The 25981-nt window shown below is 43.6% G+C and overlaps 1 protein-coding gene across 2 annotated transcripts in view; it reads right to left on the reverse strand.

The window, feature by feature from the left end:
- The window catches only part of si:zfos-2326c3.2 (mitogen-activated protein kinase kinase kinase kinase 4), a 255016-nt gene that overhangs the window by 10544 nt on the left and 218491 nt on the right, over positions 1-25981 (reverse strand). For both annotated transcript variants that reach the window (XM_067997295.1, XM_067997294.1), the window contains 3 exons: positions 16662-16762; positions 13998-14147; positions 9548-9707 (listed from right to left, as the gene is read on the reverse strand). In XM_067997295.1, coding sequence (XP_067853396.1) covers positions 9548-9707; positions 13998-14147; positions 16662-16762 — 411 coding nt within the window. The remainder of the gene's footprint in view (positions 1-9547; positions 9708-13997; positions 14148-16661; positions 16763-25981) is intronic.

Below are 25981 nucleotides of genomic sequence, written 5' to 3' on the forward strand. Positions count from 1 at the left end.
TTGTAAATTGTTGAGCTCAAATCAGTTGTACATTTCTGGCTCCAAGTCAAAAGAATGCATCATGAAATGAGTGAATTTCTCTTTTTTTAAGATGGTTTTTGAAGCGCGATATCTAAAGTATGATGGACACATGATGGATATGAGACTTCTATATATAAATAATTATTACTCTGGTTTGTTTAGATCTCAGCATGAAGCACTTCCTCCACTGCAGTAAAGTCAATAATTTAACAGTGGATTACTTTCCATTGGAATGAAAGCATTTTATCATTTTAATTTTGAAAAGGGTGTGCTTGAAACAACAATACCATTCTGAAAAGAATGCGAGGGTTGATTTTCAGAGTACGGTCTGTAGTTAGGAACCTTACCTGTTGACCCACGTATGTTGGGAAATCATGGGGGCAATCATTTCTATTTTCCTTGTAAACCTAAACAGAAACTTGATCCCTCATCAAGAATAAAAGTTGACTGATTGAAATTTGGTTTTAAAACTAAACTAAATCACAAATTTTGTTGTACGTGATCTCTCTGTAACCCGCCTGAGCTACTGACCATTGGCCCTGACTTAAAGGGGGGGAAACGGATAGGGTGTGTGAGAGTCCCGGAAGTGGGTGGTGAACCCGGGGAGTCCTGGCCGATCTTAATGGCCGGGCCTCATTAACATATCTTTCTCCCAACTCCTGCCCGAACCCGGGCAGATCCATTACCTGGCTGGCTGGCAGGAGCGGGAAATTCGGCAGCAGGAGGCTGCAGTTGGGGACCCAGGGGAACAGTTCACGGCAGAAACCCTCACCACAAGACTGCCGCGATCAGGGGGAGGGGGACTCTCATTGCGATCGGGTGGGTGGGAGGTGTGGACGGGAGCTTGGGGCGAGGGAGGCCTAAGGCTTCCTTGGGAGGCCCGGAGGAGCTCCACCTGCTCCACCTGGGCCTCAAGGCAACCTAACAAAAAATGTAAAATATTTACCTTCTTGGGCCTCTTCTGGGCCACAATCCCTCTCCCGGCAGGTCTGGCCTGATGGGGAAGTCGTCACTGCTCCCTCCGCTCAGGCCTTGGCCCAAAATTGCAGTCGGGTTTCAATGACATTATGGGGACCCGATCTGCATATTTAAAGCAGGACCCCACTGCCTTCCTGCAAGTTTCTTGCTTGCCTGCTCAAAAGAACAGGTTAACATCAGGACCCGGTGGGAAAGCTGTGGTATCACAGGGCGTAAGTCACTGCCCTTATTTTAACTGCTCCCCCACAACATGCCCAGTTTTGGCCAGGTGGGTTGAGTTAAAATCAGAGCCATAGTCTCATTTATCACCTTAACTAATTCATCCTATTGGGGATTTTGTACAGATACAGAATCTGCCCAATCTTGCTCTTTACTTGGGGGAGCAACTCTTATTTTCAGATATATTGTTTAACAATGAGATGGATGATTCAATCCCTCAGTCATTAATTTTTCATCTGGGCTAAAAGCAAACTGTTTTACATCAGGAGAGAAACACCTTTAAGGGAGCAGTCACACTGCCACTTTCATGTCCGAGCAAAGTGGTTTTGAGAGCACATCAATGCAAAAGTGCTCCATTAAATCCCTGAAATGTGAGCCTGTGCCTCACAACTGTTTGAGTTTGCACCACATGTGGTATAACTCCAATATAAGAGTGTGTGACTTAACTAATATTTAGTTCATGCCAATAGGTGGTGGACAGAAGTGGGTAACGGCTCCCAGCGGACACCAGCAGAAGCTTTTACATTTCTTCACACGGAAGATTTAGCAACGGTACAGCATATGAGAAAATTACCAGCAATGTCTACATTGAGTACTTTGCAGTCAATCACGCTATAATGTTAAATGGAGCAAGCTCATCATAAGGTACTTGAAAAGCAAACTGCTATACAGCATTACATTAAACATTGATTACATTGGGTAAGAAATGATGCTCTAGTGGACCAAAGCACAGTGGAATATAACACAGTAAATGCCGCACGGTTTCACTGCATATTTTAATTTCCCTGTGGCTCACATTTTGCCCATTCACATCACTGACTAATGAATGGGTCAAGAAGATTTAACTGCACAAGACTTAATATGAATTGGTATTTTTAGCCTTTGTGTCCCAGATCTGTCAATCTCCCACGTCTGTTCAAAAACCAGTCCAGCAGCTTCCCTTCACATCGATGGTCATCTCTATTTTAGACGTCAGACGGGACGAATAAAAGCAAAACATCTTTTTCCACTGGAAATATGACTGACATTTTGATTCGTATAAAAATCTCCAAATATCGTGAAGGTGGAGGAGAACTAGTGAATAATGAAAAGATGCAAATGTTGTATGTCAGCATGCATCTATCTGGAAGTTTGAGTTGGTGTTTAATTTCTTAACAGGGAGAAAGCATATTTCTGTTTCTTGGCCATAATTTAAAATTTATTGAATGTAATTTTAAAATCCTGCCTTAGGAATTGGCCATCAAGATACAGCTGTCAGTGCCAGAATCCCAGGGCTTCACACTTCAGGGCATATTACAGTGCACTAGGCCAACAAATTCTGACCAGGCCTCGGGCTTCAACATCCCATAATGTAGGAGTTTTTCCCCCCAATGTTTCGCTTGCTGATAATGTAGCACAGAAAAGATTTAAAATCAAAAAAAACAGAATCCTTAGTTACAAAAAATTACTTTTATTTTAAAACAAATCCCTTACCAGCAAATAAAGAATTTGAACTTGCTCAAACTTTACTCACCAGTGACAGTTTATCGGCTGTCACTGGGGGAAAGGAGATTTAAAAGAATAAGAAGTGGCTATGGGACAGGAGATTCAAAGAGAAATATTCACTATATGAGAGGTTCTTCAATCCCTGATTCATCATAAGGGATGGAAACTTCTTCAATGTATTTTACTAGTTTTGACGAAAGACTCTGGCTCCTTTTGCTCAGAATAGGAAGCTGAGCCAGTATGAAAGGTTGGGAGGCAGAACAAGCTCCGAAAACAGGGAGGCAGCAACCAAAGGCAGACCAGGCATAGCAGAGGCATCAGGGACAAGCACTTGGGACTTATCTTTGGGGAAGCAATGGCAGCACGAGTGGCAAACACTCAAGATATGGAGTGGGGATGGCAGCAGCATTCACTCACGACAGGGAGAGAAAGTTGTATCAAATACTATTGAGGTGGGGATAGTATAGCAAGGAAAGAGCAACAGCATTGTGTGCCTTTGAAGTTGGATGTTATTGCGGGAAACTTGAAGTTAATTAATAACTTACTTTAAAAAAATTCAAATGCTGTATATTGAAAACAAAGAAATTTGGAAATAAAAAGATGGTGTCAGTAAAAGTGACCATGAAGTTTAAAAATCCAACTGGTTCGCTAATACCCTTTAGGGAAAGAAACCTGCCGTTGCTACCAGGTCCGGGCCTATTTGTGACGTCAGTCCTACACCCAACGGTTGACTCTTAATTGCCTTCCGAAGTGGCCGAGCAACATCCCAAGAACGAATTTTAAAAAAACATAAAGGGTGAACAGGGTATTGCCAGAACAGGTTAAAGTGGCCAACAACAAAGAGCTAAAATTTGATTCCCGTGATAAATTCTTTTGAGTTGGCAGGACTGAAAATTCCCACCAGTAAAGGGAAGACTGACAGAAGTGTTAAAAGAAAGAAACTAAAGGAGCAATGACTCAGGGAGCTATTACTTCAATCAGAAACCCTGCAACTACTGCCTTTCCTCAAAGTACATTACTTGTTGCCATGCCAACGGTGTTATTGCCTCATCTAATCAACGATGAATTATGTAGTGAGTTGTTATGATCTGACAATCACTGCCCGAAAGGGCGGTGGAACCAGATTCAGTAGTAACTTTCAAACAGGAATTGGATATATACTTGAAAAGGAAACATTTGCAGGGCTATGGGGAATAAACAGTGGGGGTGGTGGGAGGGGGAGGTGGTGGGACTAATTGGATAGCTCTTTCAAAGATGGGCCAGATAACCTCCTCCTGTGCTGTATGATTCTAAGTAGAGCTAAACACAAACAACAATATTACTGGGCAGGGGTCAGAGAGATTGTTATATGCATCCAGCATTATTAGAATGCGTGAAAAGAAGGCTGAAGAGAAATATAATGATAACTGTGAGTCAGCCAACTGTGTATGGTATTGCGATGAGGGGAAAGAAAGAAAGCATGCTCTTACAGTCATACAGCGCCTTTTATACCCTTTGTATGTCCCAAAGCACTTCACAGCCAATGAATTACTTTGGAAGTGCAGTAACCATTGTTATGTTGGCTCAAACAGCAGCCAATTTGAAAATAGCAAGGTCTCAGAAAGAGTAGATGAGATAACATTAACTAATGTTTTTGGTTGAGGGATGAATGTTGTCCAGGACATCAAGTCAGCTCATTGCTTTTTTGAATCGTGCCAGGGGATCTTTCCCGCTTACCTAAGCAAGCAAACTGGGCTTCAGTTTAACATCTCATTTGAATGACGGCACCTCCAATTTTGAATCAGGGACAGGGATTCACCATACTTAACGTAAGCAAATTAATAGCAATGAAGAAAACAATGGCACTAAAGAGCTAAAGAGTGACAAATCTCCAGGACTAGATGGTTTCCATTCCAGGGTCTTAAAGGAAGTAGGTGAGAACATTGCAGAAGCCCTAACTATAATCATTTAAAGTTCTCTCAATTCAGGAACTGTCCCTCTAGATTGGAAAAGTGCACATGTCACTGCGCTATTTAAGAAAGGTGAAAGAGGGAAACTAGAGAATTATAGACCAGTCAGCCTATTGTCTGTTGTCAGGAAATTACTAGAGTCTATAATTAAGGATAGAATGACTGAACACCTTGAAAATTTTCAGTTGATCAGAGAGAGTCAGCATGGATTTGTAAAGGGTGGGTCATGTCTGATGAACCTGATTGAATTTTTGGAAGAGGTAACTAAAGTAGTGAACGGGGGAATATCTAAGGATGTTATTTATATGGACTTCCAGAACGCATTCGATAAAGTCCCTCATAAGAGACTGTTAGCTAAAGCTGAAGCTCATGGAATTGAGGGAAAATTATTGACCTGGTTAGAAAATTGGCTGAGCAGCAGGAGACAGAGTAGGGATAATGGGCAGGTACTCAAATTGGCAGGATGTGACTAGTGATGTCCCACAGGGATCTGTGATGGGGCCTCAATTATTCACTGTATTTATTAACGCCTTAGATAAAGAGATAGAGAGCCACATATCCAAGTTTGCCGATGACACAAGGATAGGCAGCATTGTAAGCAGTGTCGATGGAAGCATAAAATTACAGAGAGATATTGATAAATTAAGTGAATGGGAAAACTCTGGCAAATGGATTTCGATGTAGGCAAGTGTGAGGTCACCCACTTTTGGACCTAAAAAGGATAGCTCAGAATACTTCCTAAATGATGAAAAGCTCGAAACAGTGGAGGTCCAAAGAGACTTAGGGGGTCCATGTACAAAGATCATTAAAATGTCATGGATAGGTACAGAAAATAATCCGAAAGGCTAATGGAATGCTGGCCTTTATATCTAGAGGACTAGGATACCAGGGGGTAGAAGTTATCCTACAGCTATACAAAGCCCTGGTTAGAACACACCTGGAATACTGTGTTCAATTCTGGGCACCGCACCTCAGAAAGGATATATTGGAGGGAGAGCAGCGTAGATTTACTAGAATGATACCTGGGGCTCAATTTTGAAATGGTGGCAGGTTGGCAGCGGTGGGGGGGCGGGGGGTGAAGGTGCGCGTGGCAAACTCGAATAGACAAACCTTATCGTTTCCGACGCAATCGCATCGTAATTGATGGTGATTAACGTGCTCTCCTTGTTTCACGCCCGGTAGCCAGCCTGATTGACATGCTGCAACGCGAGGGGGGGAGGGGGGGTGGGTGAGAAAGAGAGAGAGTGAGATGTCATCCAACGCTGGAGCGGAAGATCGGGGGTGGGGTGGGGAAGAGTGGAAGATTGGGGGGGGGAGAGGGGAAGGTCGGGGGGGGACAGCGGGAGATTGGGGGGAGAGGAGGGGTGGAGAGGGGGAGATTGGAGAGGGAGACATCGGACATCGGGGCAGGGTGGAAAGGTAGGTTAATTTTGTGTTTTAACTTCGTGCAATGGTTTTTTATTTAATTTATTTAGTTTCATTTTGCCTGATCCGGCCCTTCACGCCTAGTTTCACCAGGCCTGAATCAGAAGCCATGGGAAAGCCACCCAGGTACGTTAAAAATCATTCTTACTGCGTAATATGTCACAAGTAAAGTGCCTTAATTTGGCTCTTTAATTGCCGGTGGGACTTCTGGATTTGGGACGCCTGGGTGCACACAGGTGCGTCCGTGGGGAAGTCGTACGTTGGCGGGTTGGTGCTAGGCTCCGAACCCGAACGGGATTTCGCTGATTTTCGGAGCCCCTCCGCCCCGGCAATTTCCCGGGAAAATCGAGCTCCTGGACTCCAAGGGTTAAATTATAAGGAGAGATTACGCAAACTAGGATTGTTTTCCCCAGAATTTAGAAGATTAAGGGGTGATTTGATCGAAGTTTTCAAGATATTAAGGGGAACTGACAGGGTAGATAGAGAGAAACTATTTCCGCTGGTTGGGTAGTCTCGGACTAGGGGACATTGCCCAAAAATTAGAGCCAGGGCTTTCAGGAGCGAAGTCAGGAAACACTTCTTCACGCAAAATGTGGTAGAAGTTTGGAACTCTCTTCTGCAAACGGCAGTTGATGCTAGTTTTAAGTCTGAGATTGATAGATTTTTGTTAACCAAAGGTATTAAGGGATATGGGGCTAAGGCGGGTATATGGAGTTGGGTAACAGCTCAGCCATGATCTCAGTGAATGACGGAACAGGCTCGAGGGGCTAAGTGGCCTACTCCTGTTCCTATCTTCCTCTGTTGCAACAATGTAGCACTCCCTCAGTACCATACTGAAGTGTAGGCCCAGCTCGTGCTCAGCTCAAGTGGAGCTGGAACTCACATTCTGACTCACAGATGAGCATGCTACCGACTGAGCCATACTGAAACATAAGGAAACTAACGAGCTCTTCAGGAGGCAAAACGACAAGGGTAGGAAACTATAATTTTTGTGAGGTGATTTTGATCAGTCAAAAATTTAAATACACTCTTTGATGTCTGGAATCTTCACACAGAATTACATAGAATCCAAGTGTGGCCTTACTAATGCCTTGTACAACTTCAACAAGACATCCCAACTCCTGTATTCAATGTACAGCATTCGGCCCAACTGGTCTATGCCAGTGTTTATGCTCCACACGAGCCTCCTCCCACCCTTCTTCATCTAACCCCATCAACATATCCTTCTATTCCTTTCTCCCTCATGTGTTTATCCAGCTTCTCCTTAAATGCATCTATGCTATTCGCCTCAACTACTCCTTGTGATAGCGAGTTCCACATTCTAACCACTCTCTAGGTAAAGACTCCTGCTCTTTGCTCTCCCTTTACTTAAATCTGTTGGCCATGATCCAGGAATGCTGATCTGGCCTTTCTAACAGACACCTGCTTTTTGGGTAAGGTTATCAAAGTTGGTTAGGTGGGGAGAAGCAGCTGGTGAATGAAGGTTCCTAGCCTGGGCAAGCACACGAGTGATTCTTTACTGACACATCGTGGGGTGGGACAGTGGTCACTGGGGAGACGAGCAATTATGGAGGGAGATTCTAGAATCTGTCTGATTAGGCACAAAGTGCTCTTTTGTAACTTTAAATTACAGCACAGAACAATAAAATAAATGAGACGATCTTGTAAAATTGCAATAAAAACAAAAAATGCTGGAAACACTCAGCAGGTCAGGCAGCGTCTGTGGCGAGAGAAACAGAGTTAACGGGCCCGATATTTACGGGGAGGCGGGGAAGGTGCGTGGGACCGCGGTAGCGTGGGGGGAAAACCCAGTAAGACTGGGGACGCAGAGGCCCTGCCGAATTTAAAGGCAGGACCTCCATTTACCAGCCCGGCAGCCGGCCAGATTGATCGGCTGGCCAGCTGCTGGTGGGAAAACCAGCGGCAGGAGGCCGCAGCTGGGGACCCTTGAGGACGGTCCCCGGCAATCGGGAGGGAAAGATCGGGGGGCTTGGTGGTGGGGAGTGAGGTGGGGGGGAGGGGGGGGGAGAGAGGCCTCGATCGTCAGAAAGGAGGTCAAAGGCATTCCTGCTCCTCCTAGTCCAGAAGGAACAACTCTTACCTTCTGGAGCCAGCAGTTCCGGCCTCCATTTCGCTGTTGGGTTTCCCGAACCCTGGGAAACCTGGCCGGCAGCTGTTAAATTTAAATCAGGCTCCCAACTGCGCTGAGGGATCCTAATTTAAATATGATAATGAAAAGTCCCGCCTCTCCGAGATAGGACACACATGTGGCTCGAAACTGCCACCGTAAAAACGGCAGCAGGTGCGTACACGACGGGTTGGGGCCGCGTTCGGCGATTTTACATTTTTAACCCCCCCTTGACCCTCTCCCACCTGTCGCGGGGTGGGGGTGGGGAGGCGTTAATATTGAGGCTAATGTTTCAGTTCGATGAATTGGTTTATCAGTTTCTCTCTCCACGGACGCTCCCTGACCTGCCGAGTATCCGACCTCCTATCTACCACCCTCCGTAAACTTGAGCTCACCCAAAAAACCCATATCCTAACTCACACCAAGTCCCGTTCACTCATCACCCCCTGTGCTCGCTGATCAACATTGGCTCTAGTACGGCAACGAATCGGATTTTAAAATTCTCATCCTTGTTTTCAAATCCCTCCCAAGCCTCGCCCCTCCCTATCTCTGTAACCCTCCTCCAGCCCTCCAATTCTGGCCTCTTGCGCATCCCCGATTTGAATCGCTCCACCATTGCCGGCTGTGCCTTCAGCTGCCTAGACCCTAAGCTCTGGAATTCCCTCCCTAAACCTCTCCCCCTCTCTATCTCTCTCTCTCCTCCTCTAAGAGGCTCCTTAAAACCTACCTCTTTGACCAAGCTCCCTGTCCTATTATCTCATTACGTAGCTCGGTGTCAAATTTTGTTTGCTAACGCTCCTGTGAAGTGCCTTGGGACGTTTTACTACGTTAAAGGCGCTAAATAAATGCAAGTTGTTGTTGTTGCTGTTGAGTATTTCCAGCGTTTTTTGTTTTTATTTCAGATTTCCAGCATGCGCAGTATTTTGCTTTTGTAAAAGGACAAGTTGATTTAACATCGTAAACATAACATTTGGTGGGGAGCCACAACAGCTCTATAAAAAAAAATTAAACACAGGACTAAATTTTTGAATTATTTATCACATTAGAATTTTTCTTTAGGAGAAAACAGCAGAGTGAGAAATTGAAACAATCAAAATATTCAACGACATGTGAGACTTGAATTAAATATATAACCATATATTTCTTTGGGTATGGGAGTTGGGGGGCGCGAGAGGGGGCAGATAACTTCTGGAATAGATACAAGGACGGGTTTAAGTTGTATTCGGTTGAAATCCCCCTTGCACAGACCAGCAAGTAACAGAAACAGAACAGATGTTGAGAAACAAGGCAGCATGAGCAACACTGAAACCAAGAATTGAATCGTTTTTGCTGTCACACATACCAATGGAGCTGGGGATCTCCCCCCACTGCACAACCGTCTCCTTTGTGATCCGGCCGTAGGTGTTGATGTAGACCCCTTCATCCTCGTAGCAAACCAGCAGCTCCATCCCATTAGTGTTTGGAAGGATGATAATAGCGTGTGGATGAATGCTGCCCTGGATCTGAATGGAGGTTTACGTAAAAACATTACCATTCAGTCAGAAAAAATTATTCTCCAGCACATGCACTAATGCTAAACATAATTGGTTGCACAGGACAGTACCACAACAATTTAGATACCAGAATTTGCAAGGGTGTTACAAGAACGGAGGCTTATATTTGTTACTTAGATTTTTAAAAAGTCTCAATCGCAATGTAACAGAATCATAGAAAGACCCGATTTCTTTTTTTTTTCTACTTGCCGAGCTGGGCGTGTTCAAGCTGATGACTGAAGCCCATTTTTCCGCTACTACTATCCTCAGCATCAGAACAGGCATCCACAGACGGAGGGCAATTTTCATGCGCTGCCTTGTTATTTTCATGAGGTAAGCGAGATGAAGGCAGGGAGAGTGCCTGAATTTCAATCGCTGAGTTCTCAAACTAGACTGTACACTTGACAGGAAGCCAGCTTCATAAAGGCTTGCTCTCCATCAGGTGATTCCCAAAACAAAACATCCTATCGCTGGAGCAGGCCACGCCAGCATCACGCTGTGTAACATCAAAGCATCGAGGGGGTGCTTTATTTTTAGAGCCTCACGAAGCAACCAGTCCGTAAAGCTGGGAGCTTGGAAATAACGAGGGCAGATCAACTAATCATTCCTCCTCAGCCTTCCGTGCTGCACAATCTGTGCCTAATGCACTAGGGGAATGTTAACCGTTTCATTCAGCTTAATATTTTCAGGATAAACAGCACGGAATGTCCTGGGGTATCAGTGCAAGTTTCTCCCTTTCTTGGTCCATGTGGCAAAACCAATATTTTCACCTGATACAAGGACAAACTCTCATTTATCATCCCTTGTGGAGAATTCCTATAGCATGCAGTAAGTGTGACATAACCTTAAAATGACAGCTGGGCCATTCAGAAGTGAAATCAGGAAGAGATTTTTTACACATAGGGCAGTAGGAAATCTGGAACTCATTCCTCCAAAAGGCTGTGGATGCTGGGGAACAATTGGAGCTTTCAAGACTGAGATCGGTAATTTTTTGTTAGATAAGAAAGAACTTGCATTTATACAGCACCTTCCACAACCTCAGAACTTCCCAAAGCACTTCACAGCCAATGAATTACCTTTGAAGTGTAGGAAACACGGCAGCCAATGTGCACACAGCAAGATCCCACAAACAGCGATGAGATAATGACCAGACAATCTGTTTGTGATGTTGGTTGAGGGATAAATATTAGCCAGGACACCAGGGAGAACTCCCCTGCTCTTCTTCAAAATAGTGTCGTGAGATCTTTTAAGACTACCTGAGAGGGAAGACAGGGCCTTGGCTTAACGTCTCATCCGAAGGACGGCACCTCCGACACTGCAGCACTCCCTCAGTACTGCACTGTAGTGTCAGCCTGGATTATGCTCAAGTCTCTGGAGTGGAACTTGAATCTGCGACCTTCTGACTCAGAGCTGAGTGTGCTACCAACTGATCAAAGGCTGACACAGGTAAGGGGATCAAGGGATATGGAGCAAAGGCGGGTAAACGAAGTTGAGGTTCAGATCAGCCATGATTTAATTGAATGGCGGAGCAGGCCCGAGGGTTTGACTGACCTACTCTTGTTCCGAACGCTCCTGATTTTTGAGATGTATAATTAATGGATAACTGAGTATCTTTGGTGAGATGTTGAATGACTTTCTCAGAATAAATTAATTTCCAAGCGAATAGCCTGCCGTTCAACATTAGTGTATGAAAAATCAACTTCCTGCAGCAAAACTGTGTGGAACGTATTTAAATTATACACTGTCTATTCCTCTTAATTCAAAGTTGCTTGATTCAAGTTATCTGATACAAGTGAATGTGTTTAATTTACAATACTGCACAGAAAGAAATTTAATTCGAAAAGTGTTGTTTATATGTGTAATAAGAAGGTAGAAGTGACTATTGGCGATATTACTGGATGAAAGCAGACATTCCTCTGTCTAATTTTTTTTTTAAGAGTTAGTTCTTCTGCGAAAATAATGGACAGAGAAATGTCATATGAACACATCAAACTTTCATCCACTGAAATTGGTTGTTAGTTATTCCTAGACTTAAAAGAGCCTGAAGACAGATTAATGCTTTTTCTAACTTTTGTACTGGATAGACGTTAGTTATTGGCAAACAATTATGTTGAATCTTCTGATGAATTTGTAGATGTAACACTTGTAAAGATTGTTACTTTGCTGTTTGTGTGATGGCACAAATATATTGGACGTGAAATCATGACTTCTCACACGTTCCTCACCAATCTGCTTGGATTGTGAGAATGTGTTACTGAGCGAAAGTGGGTATTTCCCCGTGGGCTGCAGTTCCCCGTGTCCAGTGGGCGAGCAGCACTGGAAGAATGCAGGGAGAAGGACACCTTGATTAGGAATGAACTTAGGGGTGATGTCAGGAAGCACTTCTTCACACAAAGGGGAGTGGAAATCTGAAACTCTCTTCCCCAAAAAGCTGTTGAGGCTGGGCATCAATTGAAAATTTCAAAACTGAGATTGATAGATTTTTGTTGGGTGCGGATATTAAGGGATATGGAACCAAGGCAGGTAGATGGATTAAGATACAGATCAGCCATGATCTAATTGAATGGTGGAACAGGCCTGAGGGGCTGAATGGCCTACTCCTGTTCCTAAGTTCCTGTGAATGGTGCATGTTATTGTGGAGACCTAGGGGTTTGGGAGAGAAAATAGTTATAATTTGGGAGGGGGAGATGCACATTGTACATAGAAATTGCAAAAAAAACGCAGCCTTGGTTACAACATGTTGTTTTGGGAGCTGAGCATTGATGTGTTAAAGACAAGACTTTAAACTTAATTACACGGCGGGCGGGCGTGGGAGTGCGAGTCAAATCCTCACCTCCAACAGTGCTCAGTGACAAAGGGACAAACCCTCAATAAATTGTGTGCAGCATCTTTTGTGTACATTACAAAACATTAACAGAGTATTAGAATCTGAAAAGAGGAAATGTGGTATAAGCAGTGACTGGCCTTCGGTAATCAGTATTGATTGTTACTGAGCACTCAAGATACTAAAAGTTAAAATTCACCATTGGCAAAAATATAGTCCAATGCTTAGTGCATTTGTGTGATATTTCTCTGTTTGTTAACCCCTCTGTTAAATTAGTGAGCAGAGAAATGTCACACGAATGTGTAAACGTTGGTCCACTATTATCATTTCTGGTCTCATCAGCACAATCCACTTGTACTTAGTAGAAATAATTGACCTGCTTACTTGAAGGTTCACTGGTAAAGTGTGGAACTGAGCTACACAGACCAGCAGAGTCCAAATGGTTTCCACTAAGCTAGCCAATGTCAGGCTAGGCAGTGATAGATTTTCCTCTACAAATGGAGAGGAAAAAACACAATCACGGTTTTTTTCACCATTCATTCTTGGGATGTGGGTGTCTCTGGCGAGGCCAACATTTATTGCCCATCCCTAGTTACCCTGGAAAGTTTTGATACAACTGAACGGCTTGCTAGGTCACTTCAGAGAGCAGTTAAGAGTCAACCACATTGGTGTGGGGCTGGGGTCACATATAGTATCAGGCCAGGTAAGGATGGCAGGTTTCCTTCCTTAAAGGACACTAATGAACCAGATTTTATGACAAAACAAAAGCTTTTACTGACAGCAGCTTTTTATTTCCAGATATTTAAAACTGAATTCAAATTCTCAAACTGTAATGGTGAGATCTGAACTCATGTTCTCTGGATTATTGGTCCAGACTGCTGAATCATTAGACATAGCCACTACAATACCGTACCCTTCTAACTCGTGATCACCATTTCCTCAGTGCTGTTGGAAAGCGTGCCCTTATGGGCATCGAGCAAGGACATGATCAGGCTTCACTATGAAGGCCCCGCAGTCAAATAGTTGGAGGAAAAGGAAGAAAATTCTAAGACAAAAATTAAGTTATTGATTGCACTGCACACCCAACTATAATATGGAAAACACATGGCTCCCAGACAGTGAGTTATACTGAGGTATTCCTAGTTAGAATACATTAAAATTATTTTTATGAGGTTATACATTCCTAAGAATAAATTGGCATCATGGCTTTAAAGATGTATGAACATGTACACACATTTAAATAAAGCAATGTGTGTATCCTGCTCCAAAATCCTTTAGAATTCTACAAGGCCCTCATTGGCTTTGTGAACTGGCTCCTTCAGCATACAAGCACGGGTTTCTTGCCTCTGACAGGATTGCCCTGACAATCAGCATCGACAATCCGAACTCAAGCCCCTTCACTGGACCTGGACCACTAAATGGGAAGAAACCCTTACGTGAGTTGGCAGGTAGATGTCGTAAACTGTTCCAGAGTCAACATCAATGGCATGAAAACCCGAGGTGGATCCATAAATTGCCTTTAGCCTCTGACCTTCCTCAACGGTGAGGTCCACTGACAGCGGTTTATGTGAGAGACATGAAAATGACTGCAAGAGAAGAAATAGCCTAAGTATATTTGGTAGCATAATACTTCCACGTTACTGCAATTTTAACAACTGGAAATATTGAGAAGCTTGCAATACATTGGCTTCTGTGAGCACATCTCAGAACTTAAAAATGCATCAATATAGATAAACATTCCCAGCAAGAGTCTTACATTGAATTTACAGCAGAGAAACAGGCCATTCAGCCCAGCTGGTCTATGCTGGCATTTATGCTCCACACGAGCCTCCTCCCATTCCCCCTTCATCTAACCTTATCAGCATATCTGATCAGTATAACATCTTCTGGATCATGGACTCTTCCCTGCAAGGTAAGTAGAAACAGGAAATGTTTGGACTGGGTTTTGCTCCCTTATAGGAATGAATTTTTAGCCAGGGCTGTAAGTGATTCATTCTTGGTTTAATTGATGTTTGTACTTTGAGCACAAGTTGAATGGGATGTAGCTCACCAGGTGGGAAGAATCCCTGTGGTTGCTATTTGTAGTGACATTGTAAATGCGTCGTCCGTGAAGCTTTCTTCAGGGGGTATTTTTGAAAGATCGGGATAGATAGATTTTTGTATTAAGGGATATGGATCAAAGGTGGGTAAAAGGAGTTGAGTTGATTGCCATGATCTAATTCAATGGTAGATCGGGCTCGAAGAGCTGAATGGCATACTACTGTTCCTTATGTTCCTAAGTTGTGAAATACTAATCGAAAATGCTGCAAATACACAGCTGGCCCATCAGCATCTGTAAAGAGGAAAGACAGGTCAACATTCTGGGTGCAGGCTTGTACTCTGACCTGAAATCTGGAACAAGGGTTTTTAGTTCTGGTGAAGGGTCTGCTTCTGAAACACTAATCTGTCTTTTCTCTCTACAGATGCTGACTGACCTCCTGTGTGCTTGCTGCGTTTTCTGATTTTAACTTTAGATTTCCAACATGTGCAGTTTATTTGTACTTTTAATTGTGTTCACTTTGAAGTGGTTGAAGGGAACATTTCTGGTCATGTTGGAATCTGTATTCTTATTAAGAGACTTGGATTTACAGATAAGACACATTAGTTTCATTGCAATGTTATTTTTCTTCGAATTTGGACAAAGATAGTTATTGTTTTAAAGACTTCAAAGTGACTCTTGTAATCATGGTTTGTTCCACTTCTTGACAGCTCATGTCACTGTTAACCTAAATAAAGCATTAACCTAAATAGACTCTGAAAGCGGTACATTTCTAAGCCAATATATTCCAGGATCCTTGGGAGCTAAATATGTAACAGTAAGGGACCAAAGTGAACTGAGTGCTGAATAAGTAGGTCGTGAACATATGACATGTGACTGTAGAGAATGTAAGTAAAATCCTTTATGTATCAAAACCACGCTGCACTCAAAATGTTTACAGCATTTTCTGTCATTACTGTAATTTTCCATTAAAACAGTCCTTGAATTTCTTGCATCTACATTCACCAGCTAAGGGCAAGATACATCTCACCACATACAGCTCCTGGACCCACCCGGACAGGAAGAACAGGGTGAAACAGATACAGAGAATTACCAGATACCAGAACTGAGGGGTAGTACCTATCAGGGAAAGATTGAACAGGCTGTGGCTCTTAAAGGCTGAGGGCTCAGAATTGACCTAATTGAGGTCTTTAAGATTACGAAAGGGTTTGATAGGGTAGACGTAGAGAAGATGTCTCCACGTGTGGGAGAGACCAAAACTAGAGGCCATTAGGTATAAGATAGTCACTAACAAATCCAATAGGGAATTCAGGAGAAACTTAGTTACCCAGAGAGTGGTTAGAATATGGAACTTGCTACCATAAAAAGTAGTTGAGGCAAATAGCATAGATGCATTTAAGGGGAAGCTTGATAAACACATGAAGGAGAAAGGAATAGAAGGAAATGCTGATAGGGTGAGATGAAGAGGGGTGGGAGGAAGCTCATGTGGAGCATAAACACATGACCAGTTGAGCCAAATGACCTGGTCCTGTGCTGTACATTCTATGTAATTCTATGTAATTTCAGGCACTTGCTAATGGCTGAAGTGAGGTGCATGTTTTTGCCACTATCCTCAGCACTTCCATGTGTACCGGTCAGTCTCATTACCCACTCGTAGTGTGGAGAGTGTATACCAGCAACATACACGTGCTGACATATATAAGAACGGGTAGGTGACCCGCCCTCAAATTTTATCAGCCATTTGATCCCGACAACACAGCTTCTGCTGTTGCTTGAAAGAAGGCAAGCAGCTCACTGCTCTAAGGCCTGTATTATTGCTTCTCTGAGTGAGTCACTGGGAAGTCTGGGCAAGTGACTTACTGTAAAGTACTTTGCTCCAGTGACTGATGCGCGGAGAATGGTGAGCATGAATCTGCAGCCTACTTTTCCATAGGGTAGTCTATTACTATGCCAACATAATGCACCCATGTTAACTCCAAGGAAATCCTTTGAAAATCTTACTGGTTAATCCTTCACAGTTAATTGCCTTATCTGAAACTAGTTTCCCCGTGAATTATCTTACCTTAAATGCCATAAATTTGTGATATGGTTTTGGAGCCCATGCGTAGACCTCAACAGAATTCTTCAGAGCAGTCACTAAGAATTTTATTCTTTCATACTTAACTGTTGAAAAAGGACCAAACAAGTTAATGTGGTCCTCGGTCATTTCAGAATCAAGATTAGTTGATACAGCAAAATGCCACATGCAATTAGGTCAGACCATAATCATCGATAATCAGAACAGATTTAATAACACTGCTCACAAGTAAGCAGGCCATTAGCTTCAGCAGCTGAGTATTAGATTTGCAAAAAAATGAGATTGAGCTGGAATCCAGCCTGTGTTGGCAATCGAGCTGAACCGCAGGCACAGCACATGGTGCGATCAGTCGCAAACCGATTTCTCAACGAGGCCTGAAACAGGCGTTAAGCCCTCTGATCTGCATGTGTAACCGGCCTAATGCCAGTTTCTGCCGGATGCCCTGGACGCCTACCGAGCAGCCCGACATTTCCGAATGAGCCGCCGCCTTCCACGTTGGACCTGTAGGCGCCAGTTTTACACCGGATTTCCAGGCTATTATCCGTCAGCTCACTGACACTGACACACTGGGGAACACTCTTCCACCGATGCCATTACAGCGTCCTGTTAGAAAGTGATTTTAAACTTTATACTTAATTGTAAACCACGTTAGAATGTCCAAGGCCGAGCAACCTCCACACACAAACTTGATTATGACACAAGCTCATCTTCATTTCAATTCGTTACTCAATAGGCAGTATATTTAAATTGCAAATTGAGTGAGAAATAGAAAGTGCTGCAAAATCACAGCAGGTCCACCAGCAACAGTTAATAGACGGGTTAATATTTTGGGTGGAGACCCTTCATCAGGACTGGCTAAATAGGCTGTGTGTATCTCCAGCACCTTTGATTTTCTTTTCCTTTCCACAGTGATAAACTGATTTTGTACGACCCACGCCCGACCTCAAGATAAGTGAATCTCGACTTTTTATTCTTATCTCTCAGATGCATGATTAACAAAGTGCAAATTAAATAGTGCAGATTTGGGGCCTAAGTGGGTCAGCACACACTTTACCTGCATTCAGATCCAGACTGCTGGCAGTGCAGGTTCAATCGAAACTAAGTTTGGCCAGTCTTAACGCAGAACCTCTTGAGGGCAAGTCCGCAGTGGGAAAGACTGCCCAAAATTGCCATTCACAGAAGAGAAAATTATAAGGGGAAAGGGAGGGAAAACCACATCAGTGAAGCGGGAGTGCACATACCAGGTTGGGATTGGAGCAGCGGTTGGATAGTATAAAGGAAGCTTTACTCTTCACGTAACCTGCGCAATATCAATATCGGGGAGAGCTAAATGCTAATCAAGGCACCCTAAAAATAGGAAGAAAGTGTTCAGTTCCTCAGCACCGACATCCTCACTTTGATGAAAAGCAAAATATGATTTTGAGGAATTAAGCTCTGTTACTTAATATTTTATAGCTTATATCTGTTTGTTTGGCATCATAGAATCCAATACTTCAAAACATTCTGCAGGGAAAAAACAATTAATTGAATATTTTGCTGCTTTGGCTGCTTGGAGTTGTGTTAAGCTACATCAATAATGTAATATTCAAAACAAATCTTTTCAGAAATGACTAATGCCTGTATTTGTCCACAGGCTGTGGAGCTGATATCTTATGCTGTTTTCACTTGTCAGTTTGCATTTTTAACAGTTACGGCATCAAGCAGAAGCTGCATTATTTCTGTCAATTCACAGATTCTTCTAACTAACACTATTTAATGTGGAAAAGTCTCGTATTTTACTGATTTTAGAATTTTAAGCGTCACGGATTATGTTTATTTTTCGGCAGCTCTCCCTCAACACCGTTCTCTGCGCTTGTTCAATCGCAGCTTCTGCTGTCCTTCAACCTCAATCTCCCTCAGGCCTGTTCTCTCCTTCCCTATGATCTTGGCCTATCTTCTGTACAAACCCTCATCCGACCCGATACAGACCCAAGGCTGGATTCTGTTTTGGGCAGGTGGTTACTCGATACGTTTTTGCAGAGCTTGTGGAACCCCCAGTTTTGCTTATTTACATATTTAGTTGACAGTATTGCAGTGTTTAATACAGGAGTTTCGCTGGTGGAAGGCCAGAAAAGGATACCTATCTGTCCAAGATGCTTATTTCGCAAGGATGTTACCAGGACTGTAAAATTGGTGATCAGTCTTAGAACAAACCAATGGATTCTCCAATCAGGAAGTACAGAATGCACCTTGAACTGTGGGAACACTTAGTCAGGTGACCCCGTTCATTGCTACTGCCCATTTGTTCTTCGAGTATTGAACTCAAAGATTCGCCTTCTGCAGTCACAGGAACCAATCTTTATTTATTGCAGAGGGCTTTTCAATGACCTGATCAGGACCCATGACAGTTATTCTCTGGTTGCCCAGGTACTATATGCTTTCATCACCAACTACGTGGGTACGATAGTGTAGTGGTTACGTTACTGGACTAATAATTCAGAGAATGTGAGATCCAAATCCTACCATAGCAGTTTGAGAATTTGAATTCAGTTAAAAAAAAATCTGAAAATATAAAGGTGGTATCAGTAAAAGTGATCATGAAGCTGTCACATTGTCGTTAAAAACCCAACTGGTTCACTAATATCCTTTAGGGAAGGAAACCTACTGTCCTTACCTGGTCTAGCATATATATATATATATATATATATACCAGTCCCACACCAATATGGTTGACTCTTATCTGCCCTCTGAAATGGCTTAGCAAGTCACTCAGTCGTATCAAACAGAAAGTGGCCCATCACCAGGGGTGGGAAATGAATGCTGGCCTTGCCAGCGATGTCCACATCCTGAGAATGAATTAAAAATGTGCCACTCACCTCTTTGATGCACAAACTATTTTAGTCACCAATTCTATATGATTGCCTAGATTCTCTTATCCTGCCTTTCATACTTCCAAATAAATGGTTTAGAACGCCAATTGCTTGCTGAGTTCCATGTGTGGACAACCTGAACCTTCCCTTACATTTTTCATTTAAAAAATGCATTTAGGCATTAAGACACTGAATTATGCCCTACTCAGAACTGCACAATAACTTTCCATTGACAACTTGACCACAATAAGTGACTTCTTCAATACAGATGTCATTAAGACCAAGGCAGAACATTTGCTCATTAGCTTGAGCTCTACCTCCCAGGAAGAGACTCAAATTCAAGGTTTGAAAATTTGAGTAAACTCTGAAAAACCAAGCTGGCTTTGTAGGAAATTTGGGAATTGTGTGGGGCTTTGCACATGATGACTAGAGATGAAATTGGGCCCATCTTAATACCGCTATTAAAATTTTGAGGGGAACCATACGTATCTTCACTTGCTGAACTTTACCTTTTGGTCGTTTGGTTAATTCTAAAACCTCATGACCCCAATGGGAAGTTGTGCTTGAAGGGAGCACAGAATGGAGCTAGGGCTACAATAATGTAGCTCCGACTCGCCTACCCAACCTCCCTGCAACAGCAGTTCCCCATTGGGATCGCAGGATTGTGAAATTTGAGCTTAAATTAGGCCTAAAGTATGGATGATGATCCCAAGTCTGGATGAGGATTGTCATAAGTGAGTGATGAACCCAAACAATTGATTTTCTAGGTAAGGATGTTATGGTGGATCCTTCTGTAACCCTCTTTTCACTTTCCCTACCTCAGTAAAATCCTGTACGTTTACCCAATGGCGCATGTATTATTGTGCAAGGAGATCTGTCTTTGACTATGTTTTGGACTGGTTCAGAAATTATAACTTCTTAGCGCCAATTCTTGGCCATATGATAGAAAACAGAGAAGAGGCTGGTCTTCAGCGCACAATTGCTGATTAGTGGTTGAAATTAAAGGGTAAGACTAATGGTAATAGAGGCATAGAGTACAAAAGCGAGGAAGTTATGCTAAACCATTATATAACACTGGTTAGGCCCCAGCTGGAGTATTGTGTTCAATTCTGGGCACCACACTTTAGGAAGGATGTCAAGGCCTTAGAAAGGATGCAGAAGAGATTAGAATGGTGCCAGGGATGAGGGACTTCAGTTATGTGGAGAGATTGGAGAAGCTGGGGTTGTTCTCCTTAGAACAGAGAAGGTGAAGGAGAGAATTGACTGAGGTGTTCAAAATCATGAACGGTTTTGATAGAGTAATTAAGGAGAAAATGTTTCCAGTGGCAGAAGGGTCGGTAACCAGAGGACACAGATTTAAGGTGACTGGCAAAAGAGCCAGAGGCGACATGAGGAAACATTTTTTTACGCAGCGAGTTGTAATGATCTGGAATGCGCTGCCTGAAAGGGTGGTGGAAGCAGATTCAATAGTAATTTTCAAAAGGGAATTAGATAAATACTTGAAGGGAAAAAACTTACAGGGCTATGGGGAAAGAGCAGGGCAATGGGACTGATTGGATAGCTTTTTCAAAGAGCTGGCACAGGCACGTTGGGCAGAATGGCCTCCTCGTGTGCTGAACCTACGATGATACTATTCTTCAGGGGTGGCAGTGTAACCTCTCTCAGCTTGTTACAACAAAAATAGATAAAAGACATGGCAGGGGGTGTGGAGGGGGTTAAGATTTCATTAGGGATTTTTCTCATCATTTACGCTGTAACTTTGGAGAAAGAGCAGAGCTTACGTTGTTTTTCCGGGGTTTCCATTTTTGGACGAGTAGGAAATCCCCACGTAAACTTACCCGATATTGATTTCCCCTCTCTGACTGTGAGCAATAACACGGGTGAAACACAAGTACTCCAAAAATTTCATATTTTCTTTTCTGTCCTGAAAATCAAACTTCGGAATGTGTTCATTTTTATGAAGTCTTTTGAGATGGACAATCAGATATTTGAAGGGAACCATTTCCAAGAAGGACCACCAACTAAAGCTGGACCTCTCTTCAGCGTTTATTCTTCACATTTACTGATGACCCTCCTTTGTACACTCACCGATCACCCTTCTTTATACCTTTGCTGCTCATCCATCATAAAAATAGTTATTCCTTTGGTCTCATTTTTTCATGGTAAATATGAGGCTTATTTTCTTCATACTTGGTAATCTCAGACTAAATAGTCACTGTTATTTCCCAGTAGTGGATTCTCAATCTGGACTCTCCTGTCCCCTTTCTGAAATCTGACACTTTGGGGGTAATTTTAAGGGGCAAATGTGGGTGCATTGGGGGCGGGGGTTCCAAAAATCGCACAAATCCCGTTCGGGTTCGGAAGCCGGCTCCAACCCGCTGGCTTCCGGGTTTCCCAGGGACCCACCTGTATGCACGCAGGCGACCCGAAACCGGAAGTCCTGCTGGCAATTAAAGCCGGCGGGATGACAGTTAAAGAGCCAAATGTACCTCATTGAGGTACTTAAGGCAATTTACCTGTGACAGAGTAAGTGATTAGAAAGATTTTTAAACTTACCTGGACGGCTTGCTCACCGCCTTTGATTCATGACCGGTGGAACCAGGCATGAAGGGCCGGGTCAGGGAGAAAGAAACTAAATAAATTAAATAAAAAAACATGCAATGAAGTGAAAACACTAAATGCACCCACCTTTGAAACCTGCTCTGATGTCTCCCGCTCCGATATACCCCTCTTCACCCTCCCGATCTCCCCCCGATCTCACCCTCCCGATCTCCCCCCGATCTCACCCTCCCGATCTCCCCCCGATCTCACCCTCCCGATCTCCCCCCGATCTCACCCTCCTGATCTCCCCCCGATCTCACCCTCCCGATCTTCCCCCAATCTCCCCTCGATCTTCCCCCAATGTTCCCCCCCTATCTTCCCCTCTCCCCCAGCCCCCAATCTTCCCCTTTCCTCCCCGGTCTTCCCCTCTCCTCCCCCCCCACCAATCTTCCCCTCTCCTCCTCCCCCAATCTTCCCCTCTCCCCCTCTCCTCCCCCCCGACCCCGGTCTTCCAGTCCAGCGCCAGATGACGTCTGGCTCTCTCTTTTTCCCACCACCCCCCTCGCATTGCAGCTCCTGTTGGCAGCCAACCTGTCAATCAGACTAGCTGCCAGGCGCGAAACCCGGAGAGGACATTAACCACTATCAATCAACGTGCAATCGCGTTGGAAATGGTAAGTTTGGTTCACGCGAGTTTGCCATGCATCCAATCGCCCCCCCACTGCCAACCCGCCTCCCCGCTAATATCGGAGCCTTTGAGATCCTTTCAGGTGTCTTAGAACCTATTCTTACTCTGCTTCATGTCACATGTTGGCCTGTTCCAATCACTTGACACATCACTGTAGTGAGGTGAACCCCACATTTTTCATTTCACTTAAACGATCGCATTAGTTTCCTGCAATAGCCACCAGTTCATAAATTCAGTGGAAGTCATGTTACTACATTTACCTCGCCATTAGTTAGCAACCCTTCGATGTAAATGAGATCATAAATTAAGGACACGCGCAAGGGGTCATGTGCGGATCTGCTCCGAGTGTGGAGCCTCACATGAATCAGAAGTAGGGCTGCAATACTGTACGGCCAATCCTGCAATTCGCGCTTCTGTCTAGCGAGGCTGTGCTCTGGGAGCGGAGCCTGCCAAAATTCCCCTATAATCTCCACAAGTACACTTCAGCAATTAAAAAATAATGAGGACCACACAGGGCTTCTGCAATGAACTATAGCAGCCAAATTTGTTTCACTGGATGAAAATGATTAACAGAACTACTTCACAGCCAAATGCCCCTATGTGTTTAGATCTTTCCAATCGCACCACGGAAAATAGGAGATTTATTTGCTACTTTTGATTCAATGAAGCACAACTGTAAAATAAGAGTTCACTGGTTTATAAATTATGTTCTGTGTCAAGGATGGAAAAATTCCAAATTGTTTCGGACCCGTGTAAATCAGGACTGCCCAGAGAGAGTGGTGGGCAAGATGGTTTCCTGGGGAACATGGGTCGAAGTGTCAAAAGAGGCAGATGGCTCTTGGTTAAGCATGGCTTGGTATCAGTCCTGCAACATTGGCATATTGGTATTAAATACAAGCTCAAATCCATGGCAAATTGCAAATCCATAACCTCTGGCCTTAAAGTGAGAGAGCTGCCAACGACACTGAAGAATTTGTGGCCATATTTGCTTGTCTTCACTCATTTTAGCAAAAACGTAGACATAGGCTGTCAGAATAGCTTTGACGCAAAGAAGTTTCACTTTACACTGACATTAAAAAGTTGCTGTGTAAATCTGAAGTCAAGGCCCAACCTTACTTTAGAGTGAAATACAAGGAGTCTGACTCCACTTCGCTTTGGATTAGAATTACAGAATCATACAGCACAGAAGGAGGCCGTTCGGCCCATCGTGCCTGTGCCGGCTCTTTGAAGGGGCTATCCAATTAGTCCCACTCCCCTGCTTTTTCCCCATAGCCCTGCAAATTTCTCCTTTTCAGGTATATATCCAATTCCCTTTTGAAAGTTACTATTGAATCTGCTTCCACCACCCTTTCAGGCAATGCATTCCAGATCATAACAAATTGCTGCGTTAAAAAAAAAATTCTCCTCGTCTCCCCTCTGGTTCTTTTGTCAATTATCTTAAATCTGTGACCTCTGGTTACCAACCCTCCTGCCAATGGAAACAGATTCTCCCTATGTACTCGATCAAAACCCCTCATAATTTTGAACACCTCCATTAAATCTCCCACTTAAACTTCTCTGCTCTACTGAGAAAAATCCCAGCTTCTCCAGTCTCTCCACGTAACTGAAGTCCCTCATCCCTAGTATCATTCTGGTAAATCTCCTCTGCACCCTCACCAAGGCTGGGCACTGACTCCAGATTTTCAAAACAATTCTTTTAGCGTTGGTGCAAAGTGAAACTGCTTTAGATTAGTGCTAGAGTTGTAGTGTAAACGCACTCAGAGTGAAAAGGGCCTTATATCATTAGAAAATGCTGACAGATTATTCAACCGTGTTTCTGATCACTCTGAGGATCTCCGTCTCTCCTGAAATGGTTTCATTACAATCAGTGTGTAGAAGACCTGTTTTCCTGCTGATTATTCACGATGAACCCTGAGCACTTTGCAGGATGAGTGGGTTTAATAAAATCAATGATTTTGAAGTTTCACCACAACGGTGCTAGAAGTTAATTGTACACAGGAGCTTTCATCAGAGAACATGGATGGAACAGCTACTGGTTGGTATACAGTAATGGAGCAACAAAGCAAGGGAGGAGGGGAAGTAGGAGGAAGAGAAGAAGGAGGAGAGTGTGAGCTTGCAATGAAAAGGGCATAGGAGGCACATGACTCAGAGCAGGTCCCTCCCCAGGCAGTGGGTCAAACACAAGAGAATGAGCACCTGGGCATGATGAAGAAGAACTTGCATTTCTGTAGCATCTTTCACAGCCTCAGGACGTCCCAAACCGCTTTACAGCCAATGAAGTACTTTTGAAGTGTTGTCACTGTTGTAATATAGTAAATGAAGGAGCAGAAAAGAAGAGGCTCGGTAATCAGGGAGACTGTGACTGAGGTGCTCCATATGGTCCATCGAAGACTTGTCGGGACAGTCAGCCATCTGCAATGCAGTACAATTCTGCTCAACTTTTACAGTACAGGGACACCCACAGGGGAGAGCTCACAAGTTGGCCATTTTCTTTGTTTACTTTTTGGAACGCTTTCTTTTCTGCACACTGAAATTAGCGCTGATCACAAGATGTGGTAAAAGTGAATGAATTTTATTCAACTATAAAGTGGACTGGGTGTGCATGCTTAATGTGTTCTGTTGCCGTGTTTGCCTCTTGTGTGCGCTGATCTCTTCCATCATGGGGCTGGCTGTGCAAGTGCCCTACGACTATGTGCTTCCCTAGTTGAAAAGGCACCAGTGGTGCGTGACTGCATAGCCAACTGATGAGTTGAAGGGAAAGCAGAAGACCTACAACCTCTATTTGTGTCTAATCCTGATGCATCTGTATTAGTGCCAGGAATCTCCCTTACAGGAATGCTGCTGGGCTTAATGCTTTCAAAGGCAGGGCCTGCCATCAGTTGACATGTACGGCTATGAGATGGCACAGAACCATAGCTGACATAAGTTCAAGAACGATACCGGGCCTGAGAGGGTTAAGTTATTTGGACAAGTTGCATAACCTTGGCTTGTATTCCTTTTAGTTCAGGAGCTTGAGGGGTGATCAGATCAAGGTGCTTAAAATGTTAAAAGGATTTGATAGGCTGGGTACAGAGAAACTATTTCTCCTGGTGGGGGAATCAAGAACGACGGGACATAATCTTAAAATTAGAGCTAGGCCGTTTAGGAAGGAAATCAGGAAGCACTTTTTCACACAAAGGGTTGTAGAAATCTGGAATTCTCTCCACCAAAAAGCCGTAGATGCTGGA

Source organism: Heptranchias perlo, chromosome 15, assembly GCF_035084215.1.
Source record: "Heptranchias perlo isolate sHepPer1 chromosome 15, sHepPer1.hap1, whole genome shotgun sequence".
Taxonomy (NCBI): Eukaryota; Metazoa; Chordata; class Chondrichthyes; order Hexanchiformes; family Hexanchidae; genus Heptranchias; species Heptranchias perlo.